This window comes from Gopherus flavomarginatus, chromosome 1, assembly GCF_025201925.1.
Source record: "Gopherus flavomarginatus isolate rGopFla2 chromosome 1, rGopFla2.mat.asm, whole genome shotgun sequence".
NCBI lineage: Eukaryota > Metazoa > Chordata > Testudines > Testudinidae > Gopherus > Gopherus flavomarginatus.
The window spans coordinates 120,119,689-120,138,259 of NC_066617.1; the positions used below are offsets into that span (position 1 = coordinate 120,119,689).

Genomic DNA, 18,571 nt, shown 5'->3' on the forward strand with positions numbered 1-18,571 from the left:
ATGGCCTGTTGTTATTGCAACATTTCCTTAGTACCTCTACACTGACTTCCAGCCCTACCTTGCTCCAGTCTCCAAACTTAAGGCCCTGACTCAGCAAAGCACTTAAGCATGTGCTTAACGCTAACTTCAGTGGGACTTAAAACACAGAGCCTTGCTGAACTGGGGCCTAAGACATTAACTTAAATGGTTTTCAAATGACACCCCTGCATTTGCTCAGGATCAAAACTAAAAGGAGCGATTAGTATATTCTTTGGGACATATTTTCAGCAAAAGAGAAATAGTACAAAGTAGGAGGGATGATTTTTCAGTAAGAAAGGCCTCAGGAAGAGTCAGATTATGACTGGCAGTGGGCGGGTACGCTATAGGAAGAGACAGGGATTCTTTTTCCCAGAATGCAGCTGCACAAGGGACAGCCATAATACGAATGCTGCTGGAGGGGAATGCGTAGGGGAACTGGGCTAGAGAGTGCTGCGAGCACAGTAGGTGCTCTGGAGAGGGCTTGTCAGGACAGGTTTTGTCCCTGCTTTGCTGTTAGCAGAACTGCACTGAAGAGATAACTGGCTGCACTTTTGATTGCATATGTTTTACCACGAATTTTCAGAGCCCTTTGGCAAGTTCTGAAAACAAGATCTTTGTGACTATATTTAATTTTTTCAATATTAGAACACGCGAAAAAATCCATCCAGGGTCCTGAGTGCTTTAGCAATAATTAAAATGGACATAAATTAAAAATGTTGATAATATTATTAATAACATTAATTAAAATACTCATCTCTCTTTGAGGATAGCTCCACTTAACATTCACTTTAGAACTAACTGCAGAATCCTGGAAATATGAACAAAGATACATGCACAGTGAAGTTCCATAATAACAGCCTTAAGGCTGTGCCAACAGTGGGTAATTTCTAAGGAAATATTAATTTCCTCTTCCTGTTTTTCAAGAATTTTGTGTGTAGGAGAAATGTTTCTGTTGCATAAACATTTTAAAATAATGGCTTTAAAGAGTACAATTGAGAGCCTCTGTCCAAATGTTTTGTTAGTACTTAAAGAATCTTTGTTCAACTTTTGCTTCCTTTTTTTTTTTTTTTTTTCTTTTTTTTTTAATTTGTTCTTGAGTAGGAGTCTGCAGTTTGGCTGAGCTCAAGAACTGCATAGTGCAGATATGGTCAGAAAAACAACTTTGGGATAATATCAAATACTTATCCAACACAATCTGCTCCATGTGTATCTGCTCACATTGCTAATAGCCAGTAGGATTTTTTTTATGCTTTTAGCCATGCAGAGCTAAAATGACCATGGGAGAGTGAGCTGGATTCTATTCTGCCTCACACATAAACAGCAAAATAGCTAACTTCTGAGTGCAGAATCTTTCTTACAGATGCTGATGTAAGTGGCAGAAAGAGCACAGCTGGAGTTTTCAGATCCCAGCCTGAGCTTGCAGGGCTGACAGTTAGAAAATATTTTTCTGAACTCATAAAAATGAATATGACATGGAGCCTCTGGAGGGAGACTAAATACGGAGCCACATGATGTGCTGCTTAAGAGTATAACCACACTTTAAAATAACAGGGCAGCTAGATGTACTGGGATGCATACACCGTGTTCAAATACAATGGTAATGGAGGGGCATCACGTACCTGGACAGACAGATATTGTTAGACTACATAGGAACCAAAATGAGTCTAGACATAGCAGGTGCACCTCTCCTTGAAATCACTCAGAGCTCTATCCGCTTACACCAGGGTTGATTTTTGTCCAAGTGGTAAGAAACTTTTAAAATCAATGACAATGGTATAAAAGATACCTGTATAAAATTGGTTTGGTAGGAGACTCAGGCTCACTGCTTCCAGTGCTTGAGGTGAAGTGTGTATGTGTGTGCAGGTGGGAATGCCTGACCCCCACTCCTTGCTGTTGCAGCTTGAAAAGGGGGCTAAAAGGTGGGAAAAAATAGGAACAGCTTGCAGATGGCATACATTTACTGTGGGTGGTGGGGTGGGGATGCCACTCAAAGGAATGCCATGCTGCCAGAAAAGGCTACTATATAAAAAAGGGAACATACTATCCAGTGGTGGGGGGGCGTATAGCAGTATGTTTGGAGGCTGCTATCACTTTTGGAGATACCATCATACAAGCACCCTTTCTGGGAAGGCACATACCATTTGGGAGGGATTCACTGGTAACTTGGTCAAAACGGACTTTCTCTTTTATAAATTTGCTTTGGTTGGCAAACGCTGTTTTCAAAGTAAAGGCAGACCACTCCAGTGTTAAAAGTGCTGATGAGAGGATTTTAAGTGCATACTGTGTTACATCATTTAAAGCTTGCTTGGCACATTCGGTTTTATAATGAGTAATGTGCCACAATTTAAATAATGGATTATATCTGATGTACAGGACACGGCTGGGTTTCTTGGGAAGGCAGATGGAGGGGTCATCGATTTGTGGTGGGTAGGTTGCCTGTCTGATTATGTTAACAGCTTAGAGCCAGGTCTTGTTGTCCTTGATCTCATCAGTAATCCTCAATCATACAACGTGCATCATTGATTTCAGTGGTACTACTCACATGATTGAGGATTATTCATCTAAGTAAGGTTTGAATGACTATCCTCTTAAATGACAGGCAGCTCCCTCTACAATCCTCAATCTGGCCACAGGCAGGGGGTTTAAAAGACGTCAAGAGTCATTGGATGATAGATGCATTAAAGGGATAGGGCCAAATTATACTCTTTTATGAAAAGACCCCCTGCAGAGGCAAAATAAAGTGGAGAACCCCTTTCGTTTTCACGCTGAAAGCTTCTGACAGATCATCCTCTTGAGGGATGTGGTAGGGTTTCCATGTCTGTTTCCAGGGCTTCTGTGGAGGCTGTAAAGGGCCAGGGTTCATGGATATCTAATCCCAGAGATGCCCTGAGATCTCTGGGGAGAAGCTTCGGCTCTTGGACCCATCTGTGTGAACAAACTGCCCCATATGCCATTGCCACAGTACTGCAGAAGGTGCAATACGTAAGTCTGCAGCTGTGACTTTCACTTACTACGTGGCGTTTCGACCCATCCCTTCTTGCTGCTTGCATATGTATGGTGTGACCATGTAACAAAGTACTCTGATGTCAGGTACAGGTACAAGGGAACAGAGTTAAGGATGGTATGGGAAACTGACTTCTGTGTAATTAAAATCTCACCTTAGCATTTCAATGATGTAAATTTCCCCCCTTACTGAACAGTATATTCTGGGATTCTGATTTTCATAGATGGATGTGTACAATTGCACCTGCGAGATTTGCACACAGTAGTATCATGGCTATATGTGCAAATACTAAGATTTCAGGCAATCTCTGATTTGCATACACCCTCCTGATATCTGCATGTACAAGTTATACACACAGTTCTGAGAGTGGCCCATCTTTGAAAAAACTGTTCCAGTTCCTAATAATTCATTTTGTTAGCAGGCTAGCAAATGCCAATGTCCTGTTTTTTATGGCAGAGACTGGAGATTTTTCACAGCTTAATATTGTTTATTGAAGTTTTCAAAAGCACCTAACTCCCATTTAAAAAAAAAAACACCACAGGCTTCTACAGGTAGGGCACTGGACTAGGACTCAGGACACCTGGGTTCAATTCCTGGCAGTGCCACTATTTCGGTGCATGATCTTGGGCAACTCACTTCTCATTCTGGCCTCATTTGTACAGCATGTTGAGCTCTATGGAAGGCAAGTGTTATAAAAGAGAGAGATATCTTAGGCACATTTGAAAAGTTTACTCTGTCACGATTTTCCAAAGAATAATTTGAAAGAGGGAGGAGGAAAGAAGGAAGAGGGGCATGCACATGTGTGTTGTGGGTTGGACATGAAACATAATGCTCTAGAGACATACAGCTGTCTTTTATTTATTGTAGTCTATTCAATAATTTATACTATTCCTGTCACCACCACATCTGGGCACATCACAGCTAGAAACAGCAGCAATTATCATTCAGGCCTTGACTGTGCCATTTAGGCTCAATCCATATTAAAGTGAGGCGTAGAGCCACACAACTTTAGGAATAGTTTAAGGAGGCCTCCCACAGTCCCTAGGGACAGAGAAGCTAAAAACTCACTGCTGCATCTTTTGGTGGGTGTTTTTTACAGAAAGCTTCTCTGGCTTGTGCATGAGCAATGAGATGGAAAGGATGTACCTGTGACCCTGTCTTCCTTCCCCATCCTCTTCAGGACACCATGGATCCCTGAGGGAGTAGGAATAGATCAGCCCCCGTGCTATGCGGTGTGTGGAGCTGAGATTCTGTCTGATCTTTACATAGACCATGGAAGGTTGGGGAAGGTTACTTGCACACTCCCCCTTTCAACTGCCTGTTAGCAGAAAGCTAACAAAGTTAGAATTCAGGAAATGCCTTCATGTGTAACGTTTGCCAGCTGTGGTTTCTGGTATTTTGATGGGTGGGTTCCTTACGTGGCCATCTTGATAAGAAAATGCCCCGAGCCAGACCCACTTCATCCAAGGATCATTGCCTTAATCTCTCATTTGGATTAAATGGAGAGGCTTATATATATTTATATATATATAAAGCACTGTACTTATTACATTTTCTCCAATCTGAGATTCATTTAACCTCTTAGACCTTGCAATATGGAGCTGAGTCACCACTTGACATTTAAGGATGAAGCTATCTTCCAAATCTAAGTCTGATTTTCAACCTTCCCTAGCTTTCCCCACTAAGAAATTAGCCCCCCACCCCCGAAATTACACCCACCACATCTCATCATTGGTTAAAATGTTCTAGGAAGTTTTTGGAGAATAAAAATGATAATAGTAATTATAGTGTTAAGCTTATGCTGTTCCAAAAATTTCCCCATTTTGATTTTTTTTCAATGATAAAAAAATGTAATTATAAAAAAAAAAATCCCCAGGCCCTGGAACTGACAGGATATTTATTTTTCCTTGCAAGCAAGAATGGAGGAAGAAACACACAGAATAATATTACTGGGTTACTTGGGAGCTACAATTCCTAAGGGCTTTTTTCAGGAACAGTTTTTATAGTGAGGGTGCTGAAAACCATTGAACAAAGCTGTGAACTTTGTATATGATGGAAACCATGTATTTCGCTGTTATTACTACTTCAAGCCAGGGGGCGCAGTTGCACTCCCAGCACCCTTAATTCCAGCACCTCTGGGTTCTTTTTTAAAAATGTATGTTTTAAAAGGAGTGAATTCGAGGACTGAGGCCAAAAGTGGGTTTTGAAGAAGGATTTCCCTTATGGCTAATGTCTTATGGAAATTAATATGATGAAATGGCTAAAGTTAAATAGGCATTTTTCTTAAAACCTGTGGAACTGAATAGAGAAAATGATCCTTCCTATGGGTTTTTACAAGTGGAGTAGGGGTCTGCAGTGTTGGTATGGGAATGGGCAGGGAAAATTGCTCACTTAGCACCTGATCCTGTGCCCATTAAGTCATTGGCAAAACTCCCAGTGACTTTAATGGTGCAGAATCAGATTTCTAAGCAGCTGGAAATGCTGCACCCTCAGGTATGTAAGGGCAGATGCTCTTCCTATGAGTAGGGGTAACTCATTTTCTGCACCACTGATGCTGTGCAGTACCCAGGATCAGGATCCTGTCCAGTCCATCCCACTCTCCATCCACACGCTGCCTCTTATTTCTCCTTGGGTGTGAGGTCCACTGGGGGCAGGGAGTGAGGGAGCATGTTATGCTTTGACTTCCCCAGGTGCAGTGCCTCTGGGAACACCAACTAAGCTCCATATAGCCTCTCTGCACCTGTCTGTGCTGTGCAAGGCAATGCAGGGTTGAAAGGAGAGCCCAATATACAATATCACTTCCATTCAAAATGCTAGACACAGGACTGCTAAGCCCCCACCCAAAATCTATATGTGTTTCATTAGGTTGCTTTAACCTTGTGTGCATTGCTTGAGTCTTGGTATCTTGGAGGTTTTAATTAACATATCAGAACTATGTATCCTGACTTCCTTTCCCCCCTTTTAATACATTGAGGAATTCTAAAGATTCTTGATCAGTTTCATAGTTCTTAAAAGCTTTAAAGGCCTTCGTTTAGATAGCTCTTAGCGTATCAGGGTCTGTAATCATCTTTTTAAAAGGTTCAACAGGAAAAAGAAACTAAATTTTATCACAGGACATCACATCAAAATGTTGATTGGGTAACATGCTGGCAAGCTATAACAGATCCATTGTAATAATTCTCCATGTTTCCATTCTGTTTTTAGACATTAGCTTGCTATAGGAAGATTATTGAACTTTCCACTGTTAACTATATAAGGTTATAAGGTCCTTGCTCAGTTTTAAACTCAGGTTTTGGTCATTGCTGCAATAAAGATGAATGAATTTTAAAGCTGGTTGAAAAATGCAAACATATTTTTTGTGAAAAAGTTTGAAATTTCAAAGTTGTTTTTGTTTAGAAGTGTTTGAAATGGCCATCTTTCAGAGTATGTTTGTGATTTTGTTCCCAAAAATGCAATTAAAATGGTTTTGGAAATTTCCAAAATCTGGGTTATCAAAATGGTTATGGAAATTTGATTTTTACTAAATGAAAAATTCCAATAACTATTTCCATCACATTTTGGATAATATTTTCTCTAAAGGTTTAAAAAAGTATCAATCAAGCATGGCGTTTTTTCAAAAGCTGAAAAATTTAGACTATGTTGACAATTTTTGTAAACGTTTGCACGTTAATAACACACCTTAGTGATGAAAAAAATGATTTATTTGGAAAAATTTCCACCACTTGTAATTAATTTAAACTCCAAGTTTCAAAGCTTAGCCAGACATCTATACAATACTAAAACTGACTCCTTAACATAGGCAGCTACTGATTAACTGGATCAAACTAAGTGGCTTTCAATTGCTCTAAGCCTACTAGCGGAAAGAAAAAAAAGGACCTTATGTGGAGGTATAACAGTCCCCAAAGGGAGCTTCATTTATGGATGAGCTTCTTCATTTGTGCCTTAACATTTAAGACACTTAAAAATGAAGACAAAATAGGCCCCATAAAACAGCAACACGGTCATGTACAATAACGCAGATTGCCACACAGTCTTCTAACTGCCTTCCCTCTTCTTGCCCAGGATCCTGTCCACTGACACTTACGAATTTGAACTCTCTGGCAGTGGGAGAGCAAGAATCAATACCTATATCCAGCATGCCTCAAATAATAAACCCCAAGGACTTCTTCCCGCCCACTTGTTATTGAATCACAGTGGAATTCAGGTACTACAGTGATGAAATCCGTACAAGTAACTGGATAGAGAAACCTAAACAAACAACAAAAGAGAGAGATAAATACCTGCCATTACAAATTGTCCCTTTATAATGGGCTAAAGTAACCTCCCAGATCACTATATCTGTGCATCATCTGAATGTCCATTATCATTTTAATTTTCCTCTTTCATGACCCTGTGTGTGCATGTTCTTAGGAAAAATGAGTGCTTGTGAGGATGTTTCAGTGTAGATCACACTGTTTAAATGCTACAGGGTATCAGCTGATTGCCTGTAGGGGTCAGGAAGGAATTTTTCCTCTTTTATAGAGCTTTGCACAATTAGCCAGCTGCATTATGGTTTGGTTATTTTTTTTCTTTCTATGAAGTATCAGGCATAAGCCACTGCTGGAGGCATGAACCCAGAGTTAATGGAGTGCAGATCTGATCTGGTATGACAAATCCTGTGGAAGTGTTCAGCTATTACTTTAACCCTTTGTTGCCCATAATTAGGAAATCCCATTGGATAACAGCACTGTATTGATGAGACTGGAAGCTCCTGTGCTGAGGTCTATTGAGAGAACTCCAGAGAAAGCAAACAAGAGAGAAACTTTAAAAAATAAGAACTTTATTTATCTCCTCTTTTGAATATCCCTGAAAGTTTAATTCCTTTAGTGCTGTTTAATTTTCCATGGATTCCATCTGGAACCTGGAAGCATTTGGTGGGCTGTGAGGGTGAGGTTTAGGGCTTACTGAGAAACGTTGTGATATTCAAATGGGCTGGACTGGGAGGGCTGGTGGGCTTGTTAGACAGATCCAGGGGTTGGTAAGAGAGTTCAAGAGTTAGGACAGAGATCAGGATGCTGGGGGAATTGCTGGGAGAAGCAAGGCGGTGGGGGGCAATGGGGACAGGTATATGCTCTCATATACAATGTTCTAAAATGGATTTGAGTGGAACTGAATGTAAAACTAACCCCTAATTTCCAAGGTATTTTTGCCTGGGTTTAGCAATCCAACTTCTGTCAAACTCAGTAAGTGTCATATTGATTCAATACCAGGCCCTAGTTAGAAAACCTGGGATGGGGAAGGTAAATGTTGAACAGAACAGCTCCTCTTTGTTATCATACACTGCTACAGGAAACAGACATACAACAAAAAACCTAAACCAAGCAAACAACTCCCTACCTCCTCCCAACAGCAAACAAATAAGCAAAAGCCCCTCATATATCGATCATTCTAACAAAAATCATTCCAGGCTGCTGTCTTGTGGAATGTTTTCCATTGGCTGCATGGTTTTGAAGGAAAAAAAAGCAAAGAATCCTCTCCTGTCTTCAATTAAATTTGTTAATGATTAACAGAGTGCTCCAGTGTGTGTGGTGTGTTTTAATTAAATCAGAGGAGACATGATTTGGACAAGATTTTTGTTTCATTTTGAAAGTTATTAAATAAACTGACAGTGTTTGCTCATTGCAAGTTCCTGGGCGCATCCAGTTAGATAGTAATCATGTGCAGCTAGTGAAATAATGCTCATTCCAAAATACGTAAGGATAATAATGGAATATTAAAAAAAGATCACTCCAGTCACTTTGGGACTGAGCCAATCATTAAACTAAGTGACACAGGATCGTGCCTGGAGACTCCAAATTTGACATATATTTAAGCTGAGTGCAATAATATTATAAAGAACAGTTCAATCTGCATGTGTCTGCTCTAGATCTGGAATTTGAATATCCGAAGTTGTTCAGATTGAGTCTTTTTTGGGGGAGAGGAATGGCTCATTATAAAGATGGGGGGAGGAATCCTCAGAGTTGTCAGAAATCTATTGACTTCACCAGAACTATCGTAGTTTGTCGATGTCTGACAGTTTATGCCAGCTGAGGATTTTGGCCCCTGGGTCATTTGGAAAATATGGATCTGTGTCTAGGTTTGGATTTTGTCCACCCTAAAAAATTCAGGTTTATTAGGATTGGGGGTTTTGGTTCAAAATCATCTCTAAAATATATCATAGTATGAACTGTGCTTCTCATTCCAAATTTGGGTCTCTCTCTCTCTCTCACTGTTTAAATCTGTTGTTCCAGCTGTGAATCATTGTTTTTTTTTTTTAAAAGCAACTATAGCCCTCAGAGTAAAACTTCAAACATAAAGCCAGCATGGTCATTTGTTCCCTCTCCTCCATTAGGCTTTTCCCCCCTTGTTCCAAAGGGGGAGAAAAAGGACATCAAGAGGGGATGTCCCCCACCCCCAAAAAAAACCCAAACCAAACCAAACCAAAAACCCAAGAACCAAACATTTTTTGTTTTTTGGATCATAGCATTTTTTTAAATAAAAGAAAATGGGAAATTACATGAAAATTTTCATATTAAGTAATTTTTTCTCTTTGGAATTTTTTCGTGGAAAATATATCGCATTTTTAGCCTCTCTAATTTTAGCTATTTTGTTCAGAACAAAAAATATTTGAGAGTTCACACACTCAGCTGGCTCGTGCAGCCAGGAAAACTGTCACCTACATGATATATGTGCAAACCTAATATATTTTGCTTTGTGGGAACTCCGCTAGAAAATAGGTTTTCTACAAAAACAAACTCTTTTATTTACGCTGGAGCTGTCCCCATAGGCCTGTTTAATGTGTACTTAGACTGGAAAAACGATGAACATCCCAGTTATTGATGCCTACTATAGTATATCAAGGCTGCAATTTTTCTTGTCTTTTGTAAAAATTCTTCCATACTCTTTGGAAGGGGGATGAAGGTGGATTCTTTCAGGTGGAGGAGCCGTGGAGGGGCCCAATGAGCAATTCAACATGTTGTATGATTACTAACACACAATGGCAAAACATCTGGGATACTCATGCCAATGTTAATTTTGAACTCTTTGAAATGCATATTACTTTCGTCTTCATTCTGATTACATATAATTATTTGCACCCTTCCCAGTAAGCCTCATCCATATGCATAAAGGCTAGGAACAATCTGGCCTCTTTAGTTTTGCTTGAGTTCAAACTCAGTAAGTACTTTAGTACTTGGGCCACAGACTCCAATGAGGATTTTACCCAAAAACACTGTGTAAAACTGATGAAGGGCTTCCCTGATTTTTATTTTGACAGTATCACTTTATTGGTGTATAAATCAAACTCCTAGAGTTCACTAAGCTACAATGGTAACTCTCCCAGGGGAGGGAGGGAGGAGGGAAGGAGAAGGAAGACACACTGTATTTTCCATTTCAGTTCAAATTACCAGAAGATAGCAGCAGCCCAGATGTTACATGGATACCATTGCTGTAGTCCTAGTAATTTTTTTATTTTTTATTTTAACCAATGAAAAGACGAGATGAAAGACAAGAAAAGATTTAGTGGAAATAGTTTAATGAAATATTATGTTCTTTTATTTCTGGATTATGCATTGCTTCATAAGTAATGGATAGAGAACTCAAATATTGGCAAATATGTTTTTCTCATCAAACTTAGACTTACAGTGGAAGGTCTTGTCCATGCAAGAGACAAACTAGTATTAACTTCTCAGAAACTGAGGACAGATACCTAAGGTGAAATTCATCTTTGTTCAGAAAAAGACCCACTTATAGATAATTCATGACTCCAGTCCTACATGAGCCCTGAAAATAGACCTTAAATGGTGAGTAGGCCTTGTATGGGACCTCTTCACCTGGGTGAATTTTATCCCAAGGGACTCCATTTTCAAAGGGGCCCATCCTAAACTCTAATTTTTCATGTTTGGTTTTGGGCAGGTGGTTCCATTTGTCCATTAAGTAATTAAACATCTAACTACATTTGTGTGTGCAAATTCTGTTTGGATGCACAAATTCTATTATTTGCACATGCAAATGTCTATGAATGCAAAACTATGTGAGCAAAACTGAGGCCATATTCTAATATTTGGCCCTAGTCCATAGAATTCCGTTTGCATGGCTGTGTGGTTTTTTTATTGATTCATGTCACTGCACACATTAAAAATGCATATGTGAAGCACTGATGTTTACAATGCTCCAAAGGGGTAAGGCTAAGAGTAATGGTAAGAAAAGGGAAATATGAGTTTGCTGTCAGGAGATGTTTCCCATCACTAAGGTCTATTAGACAGCAGAATAATTATCATGAGGAAGTTGTGGAAGCTCCATCACTTGAGATATTTAAAAAACTGGGCTGAAATCACTGGAGAATATGTATTTGGTAGGGGATCATTCTGCACAAGGTGAAGAGGGACTAAATCAGTGGTTCTCAAAGCCGGCCCGCCACTTGTTCAGGGAAAGCCCTCAGCCCGCGCCGCTTCCCACAGCCCCATTTGCCTAGAGTAGTGAACCGCGGCCAGTGGGAGTCGCCATCGGCTGAACGTGCAGATGCAGCGGGTAAACAAACCGGCCCAGCCAGCCAGGAGCTTTCCCTGAACAAGTGGTGGACTGGCTTTAGGAACCACTGGACTAAATGACCTAATAATCTTTCTGAGCTTAACATCTGTGAACTAGTCACTCAGAGACATTACATATGGGTTACACGGGGTGGCATAATGTTCCAGGAATTGCTCACTGACACCCAGACTCCATAGGCTCTTCCAGGAGGGTTGACTGAGACCTTTTTCCTTCTGAGGTGAATAAATTGAGTTCTATACAGTTAACTATGTTGGGGTCTTTCAGCTGAGACCTTAAAAACCAAGCCCTTGGCTGCTCTGTGAAGTCATGAAAGACATTATGGCATCTTTCATTTTCCTGGGGAGTGAACAGTTTAAAAGTATTCTTCAAACAAGAAGCATCTGTTAGTGTCATTCCAGTAGATTTTAACAACAAACACATTTTTTTTCCTGCAAAATGCCAGTAGCTTTTAAAGGGTTTTTACAAATCCACTATTTTCTGAGCAGTGGCACACAGGAAGGAAGAAGGCGTAATTAGGTATTCAGTATCTCTGCAGCAAGTCAGCTGCATTTCTAAAAGCTATTCCCATTCCCATTTCAAAGTTGCCTAATACTAGGAAAGGAATAAATATCAAGCTACTGAAACATTTAAAAAAAACATCTAAAGTGTCCGATGGCCAAGTAACAGAGCGAGGCTAACGGGCAGCATTATGGCAGATGTAATCCAGTGTGGACAAATGCAAGGTAGTGCACATTGAACTCCTCATACTCATTTACTGGGTTCTGAATTAACTGTAATCTCTCTGGAAAAAGACCTGGGTGACAGTCTGATCAGCTCATCGCAAAGCTGTTTAACATGCAGGAAAGGTAAGAAACCAACCAAACAAAAATGTTAGGTTCTTCAAGTGGCCTCTGTCTTTTCCCACTCTTGGGATGCACCAGTAGTGCAGCTTAGCATGGTGGAACCTTCTACTACCAGTGCCTTTTGGAGTGCTCCTGGGCCCCCTCCTACCTCTCTCCTCAGAACTTCGAACGTTCAGAGGGTGGGACTGTGGGAGGGAGAGATGGTGCCTCAGTTCCTACCAACCAGCCAGGAATCTGATTGGGTCATTTAATGTGGATCCTTTGGAACAGAGTATTCCTAGTGCTGTAGCCTTCTTAGTTTAGTTAGGTTTGAGTTCATTCTTCTTCTTTGCCTTGTTTCTTGACTAAAAATCTTCGTGCTCTGGTCATTGGTTCAGATATGTCAGAACTGAAGACAAGGAAACCAGATGTGAAGAGGTGCACTTCTCGCCCTGCCATTTTCCCTGTTTTGAACACACATATGTGTCATTTGAGGAAAGGTCCTTTTCCTTTTCATTGCTCCATATACAGAACCTTCATCCCATGGCCAGAAAGGGGCACTGGAATCACCTCGAAGCTATGCTACTGAAGGAAGCATTAGTGGTGAAACTTTCCAGCTCCGAAATGAAGGGCTCTGTAAATACTGACAGAACAGCACTGCAACTTGCCCCACCTCTCCCAAAAAGGGGCTACACACCTTGTACTCTGAGAGAGCCTTAGCCATCAGTTAGACTGTTTGTCTCTTGCCAAAAAAGAGTAAGGGCCAGGCAATGACATCTTAATGCCTTCCTCTGTAGGTTAAGCTCTGTATTGATACCCCTTCTGTTCCTCTTCCAGAAGAGCTTAGAGATCACTTAACTAGAGCGAAGGCTGTTTCCATGGCCTGTCTCAGACATATTCTCATATTAGAAATCCGTAGATCTGCCACTTGGAGCTCGATGCATCCTTTCACAAAATATTATTATTCCTTAGATCTGGCATCTGATCACATGCACAATTTGGTATAGCAATATTATAATATTTATTTATCTAGGCCTTCTTGTCCCAGTGCCTGAAGGGAGGAGCACTACTTGCCAAACTCCCAAGTGTGGGAATGTGTGGAGGCTGCTCAAAGATGAAATGATTACTCACCTGTTACTAAAGTTCTTTGAGTTGGACTCTGCACATTCACACTCACTGCCCATGATCCCCTCTTCCTTGGAGGCATTGGAAGGAATGGGGTTGGTTCGGATGCCATGCCCTCTTTTCATAGCCCCTCCACCTCCCCACTGTAGAAATGGAATTCAATGGTTTGACCAGCCCTAATACTAAGTTATATAGAACTTTTCACCATGAAGAATTGCACACTGTGGCCCAAAATTTCAAGTGTCTGTACACTTTGCACACATGCAGTGTCCAGTAGAAGGATAAATGAATCAGAGTTTCGTGCACGTAGATGTCAGCTTGTGCACGTGCATTGGGAACTGAGGGCCAGAACTTCAACTGGTGAAAACAGCTGTAGTTCCACTCAGTTTATACCAGCTGAGGAATGGTTCAGTGTATACTCAAAGGTCAAAGTGCCACCTACTGAATCAACCTCACTAATTCTTGAAGCACTGTTGATTCTTCCTGGAGGCAACCCATCCAACCCATCCAAGTATTAACCAGCCCCTGCCCTGTAGTTTATGAGATTTGACAAGATCACAGCCTGGGGTAGAATGGCTGCAGGATCCCACTGTAAGTTGTTTCAGCATGTTCACAGGCTGTGTGCTGTGTTAGCTTAGAGGGTTATGAGAACCACGCATGTGAAATTATGGTAAATGATGGTGCCTCAATTTATATGACTTTGTTTGCATTTATATTCCCTGTGTCATTCACTGGATTAAAGGGCAGAATGCTGAGGAGAGTCCATTAGGTTAGATCCGACTGCAGTCATGTTTACTTTGGTCATCACTAACTGAGAATGTGGTGGTCAAATCTTGACATCAGCAGGGGCTGTGGCTACTCCACACCTCTCAACATTTGTCCCAGAGAATATAGAACTGCTTGGAAACGACCCTCTGGCCTTTTCAACTGTCCGATCCCCACTGATCCTTTAGTATTTAGACTGGACATGAACGCTTATGCTTATGTATTTATACAATGATTTGTGATTAGTAGGGGGGCTAACATGGACCCTTGTTTTACAGTCAGTTACATGTATTGTCCCCTACACAAGCTCAGTCGGCTGGAATCAGGTGTTTGTTAATAAACAAACACCTCAAACAAACACCTTTGCGCTGCATATCTAATTTCAATTCCTCAGTTATCGGCAAACCTGCTGAAACACAAGCAGCCCTTGTGAAAACCCTAGGGAAGACTAGCATTTGTTTACCAGTTATCTTATTATACAGAAGCTGAGAAACCTGTAGGAATTAGTCACTGTAAGTATTAGCCCCAGAAATCACAAAGGGGCTCTATTAGAGAGAATACAGTAAAAAAAAAAATCTGAGATCGTATGATGATAGTGCAGAGGGACCCAGAGGATATAGGATAGATAACGAGCCTGGTAATGGGCAAATTCAGACCGTTGTCATAGTGCAAAGGGGCTGACCAAATGGTTAGCCTGTTGGCTGGAAAGAGCATCCAACAAGCCTCACGTGCCTGAAAGGATAATGACATTTTTACTGTCTCATTCCACGCCCTGCTCATCCGTCCATTAGCTCACTGAAGCTGGCAGCTGCTTGCACTGACTCATCCATTACAGACATGATCAGCAGATCATACTGCAGGCAGAACTTGTCAAGTCTCTCCAAGTGAGTTCCCAATTTATTGTGATATTTGTGTGACTTTTAGCTCCTCGGTTTTATTTAGGAAATGTTTTGTGATTGCGATGGGGGAGGGAGAGCTAGAGACAGAATAAGTTGCAGCATGTTCAGGAATTGGCTGAGTTTAGAGTAAACACTGGATATGTACAAAGTTTTTGCTGTTCTTTCTGCTGGACAACACTGTGTTGTAAAAATATCCATTTGGGCCCTTTCCTAGCCTTAATTGCATCTATACCTGTCTTTGATCTCAAATGTAGAATTTAAATCACTTTGCTTGGAGGCAGTAAACAACAGAATATTTCTCCAGACAAGTTATTGATTAAAGTTCTGTGGCTAATGAGAAGTTTGCAGAAGTCACAGTTTATGTGAAAGCTGATCATTGCCTAATTCTCTGAGTAAATAACAGAGCCTTATGGCACAATCTGTCCCGAAGGTGGGAGGCGTGGGAGGGGAGAGAGTGAAGAAAATCAATCAGATGATATGATAGTGCCAAAGAAATTGTCCAAATAACATTTCCCAAGATTTTTCGTTTGTCCTGTACTTTGCCTTCTCTTAGTTAAATCATAAGGGGCCAGTAATGGGTCTCTACTTACATTTGGGAAGTGCTGTGAATTAGTGCTGTATTATGCTTTGTTTGTAACAATATGAGCCAAGGTTTTCAAAAGTGAACAGTGGCTTTGGATGCCTCATTTTTTGAAGTGCCCAACACCATTATTGTCAGAGGATGGTTGGTTGGTACATTTTTGGAAATGAAGCCCTTTTAAGATGTATCAAGTCAGGCATGCATTTGATACATTTGGTCCAGCATAACAATAAGCTAGATCCTGTGGGTTGAATGTGGCCACTTTGTGCTGCCTCCTCGATAGAATATTTCCACAGAACCAGCCTGCCCTGCTGTGTAAGGATCACCCCCTTCAATGGCATAGAGCCAGTACAGAAGCCATCCTCCTGACAGTGTAAGAGAAGTGGGTGGGCTGCACCTCTGCTGCATTTTTGGCACCATTAGGAGTCCATGTAAATTTGAGCAAACCAGAGATATTGTTATGTACTGTGGGGAACTGGCCATGCATACAGGGACCCTGCATTGGAGAATGCAGAGGTAAGCTATGCACTGCCTTTGCACCCCTCCCTTGACCTACAGAGTGTGCAGTTCAGATAAACACCAGTATATAGATTTTCCTGCCCCGGGGAAAAAATCAGCAACATTATGCCTTATGCATCACTGACCATGGTAAGGCCCATTTAAACTGCCAGAGCATTATAATGGGAGGTTAGTGCCAGTGAGTATCAGCCCATAGAGATTAACACTAATCATGAGAATGGGGAGACTGCAAGTGAATGTTGTGAACTGCCTGTGTGTTTGATTCTCCTCTCACCCACTCTGGTGTAAATCTGGAATAACTCCATTTATGTCTGTAACCCTTCTGGCCATCAGAGTTAGCAGCAACAAGGGCCGGGTTCAGTATCTAGGGGTTCCATTTCAATAACACAATGCAAAAGTGGCTCAAGCCTCCACCCAGTGACCTGGGAAAATTACATACCACCCCCCTGGGCGCCTCCAAGAGGCAATACTTCCCCTCTCACAAGCACAGAGTCTGAGTGGAGCAAAAGCCTTTTAATAAAGGAGGGAAACAGTGCTGCATTATGTTGGGGAATCACCGCAAACAGGATTCATAACATGAACCATGAGCAAAAGACCCACACCCAAGTAAGTTTGGCAGTGTCCTTTTTCCCTCAGGGTCTTAAGTCCAGCAACCCAGTAGTCACTCCATCCTCAGTTTCTGACCTTGGTCAGTACAGCCTCAGAGTGGTTCTTGGGTCCAGCAACCCAAAAGTCACCCCCCCACACACACAGTTTCTGTCCTTGGTCAGTGCAGCCCCCTCAGAGTTCAGAAGTTCATCTGCAGAGTTTACCTCCCCACCTGGGTGGAAGTGGAGGAGGGTATAGGGGGGCATCTTACATGCTCCGCTGCTTGGGTCGACGGACGAGTGCCATGCCTCTCCATGGGGTTCTGCTGCAATCCTCACCACCAGCTGCATCTCTCCATCAGCCGCCCTGCTATCTGCTCCGCCCCGCCAGCTGCCCTACTATCGCACCGCTCACCACGCCTCTCCACTTGCTGTCCTGCTATCCACTCCGCTCGCCACACCTCTCCACTCCTCTTCGCTAGCCATCCTGCTAGCCGCTCCTCTCTGGCAGCCGCCCTGCTATCCGCTTCGCTCTCCACCAGCCGCCCTGCTATCTGCTCCACTCCCTGCTAGCCATCCTGCTGTCCGCTCACCAACTTGTCTTCCGTCCCTCCCCCACTTAACACAGTGCTCACTGATTTTAGCTGGTAGTAGGGGAGGCTCAGTGCTGGTGCACCACTAGCCCAAAGTAGGTCTAAGGCTTAGACCTAGGTATCAGTAATTTCAGCACTGCCATATGTAACAAGACTCCTAATGGAACCAAAATTAGCTCTGTTATTACAGTGGAGAGAGAAGAGGTCAAAGTAATGTTTGGGGCCCACACTACCAGGTACATATACCCATCACCCTCACCTCTCAATTCACTGGGCTTTGGAACCCATGTCCCTTGCCTAGTGAGTGCTTCTTAGTTGAGGGAGAATCCCTCCATCATAAAATGCCGAGTACAGTTCTACTGTCCTTGATTCACATAACCAGGATAAGAACCCTTTATTACTCCTGCCCCAATAACAAAGAGACTGGGGATCCCACAGCAGCCAAAGTGACCATTTGGGCAGGCAGTCCATCAGCTGGGGAAGGTGCAGGAGCAAGTAAGGAGTAGAGCAGCCACTGAAGTGCTGCTCTTTTACAGGTAGGGAAGGAAGAGAGAGGAGCAGAGGGGATTCTGGTGGAAGTTAGCGGCCTTAGGTGCTTTTGAAAATCCCAGTAGGCACGTTTTTCGCCTTCTCCTGCAGCGTGGGGCACGGGTCGCTTGCTGGTGGATTCTCTGCAGCATGAGGTCTTCAAACCAATTTTGAGGATTTCAATAACTCGGTCCTGGGTTAGGGGTTGTTATAAAATTGGATGGGTGGGGTTCTGTGGCCTGCCTTGTGCAGGAGGTCAGACTAGATGATCATATTGGTCCCTTCTGACCTATGAGTCTATGAGTCTATGTTAGGCAGGGTGGGTGTGCCCATGCAAACAAGATCAGCCCCTGAAGTCCTTTTCTACAGCTCAGCACCAGATGTTAGGGTAGAGCTCATTCTGACTGCGTACATGTCAATGGAATTATGCCTATATGAAATTGGTGTGTAAGGACAATCAATCCCTCTGTGTTTAGTGTATAGTTTATTGTGTTATTGGTTGCCCACACTTTGAGACTTCAGTACTCTTTTCCAAGTTTCTATATCAGTACAGATATAGATTGA

At 42.0% G+C, this 18,571-nt stretch overlaps 1 protein-coding gene across 10 annotated transcripts in view; it reads left to right on the plus strand.

The window, feature by feature from the left end:
- Positions 1–18,571, plus strand: part of CALD1 (caldesmon 1) — a 247,395-nt gene that overhangs the window by 162,951 nt on the left and 65,873 nt on the right. The window contains exon 1 of one of the 10 annotated variants that reach the window (XM_050968265.1): positions 15,090–15,185. The exons of the other annotated variants lie outside the window; for them this stretch is intronic. Coding sequence (XP_050824222.1) covers positions 15,139–15,185 — 47 coding nt within the window. The 5' untranslated portion in view covers positions 15,090–15,138. Of the gene's footprint in view, positions 1–15,089; positions 15,186–18,571 lie in introns of those variants that run through there. 10 annotated transcript variants of the gene reach the window in all.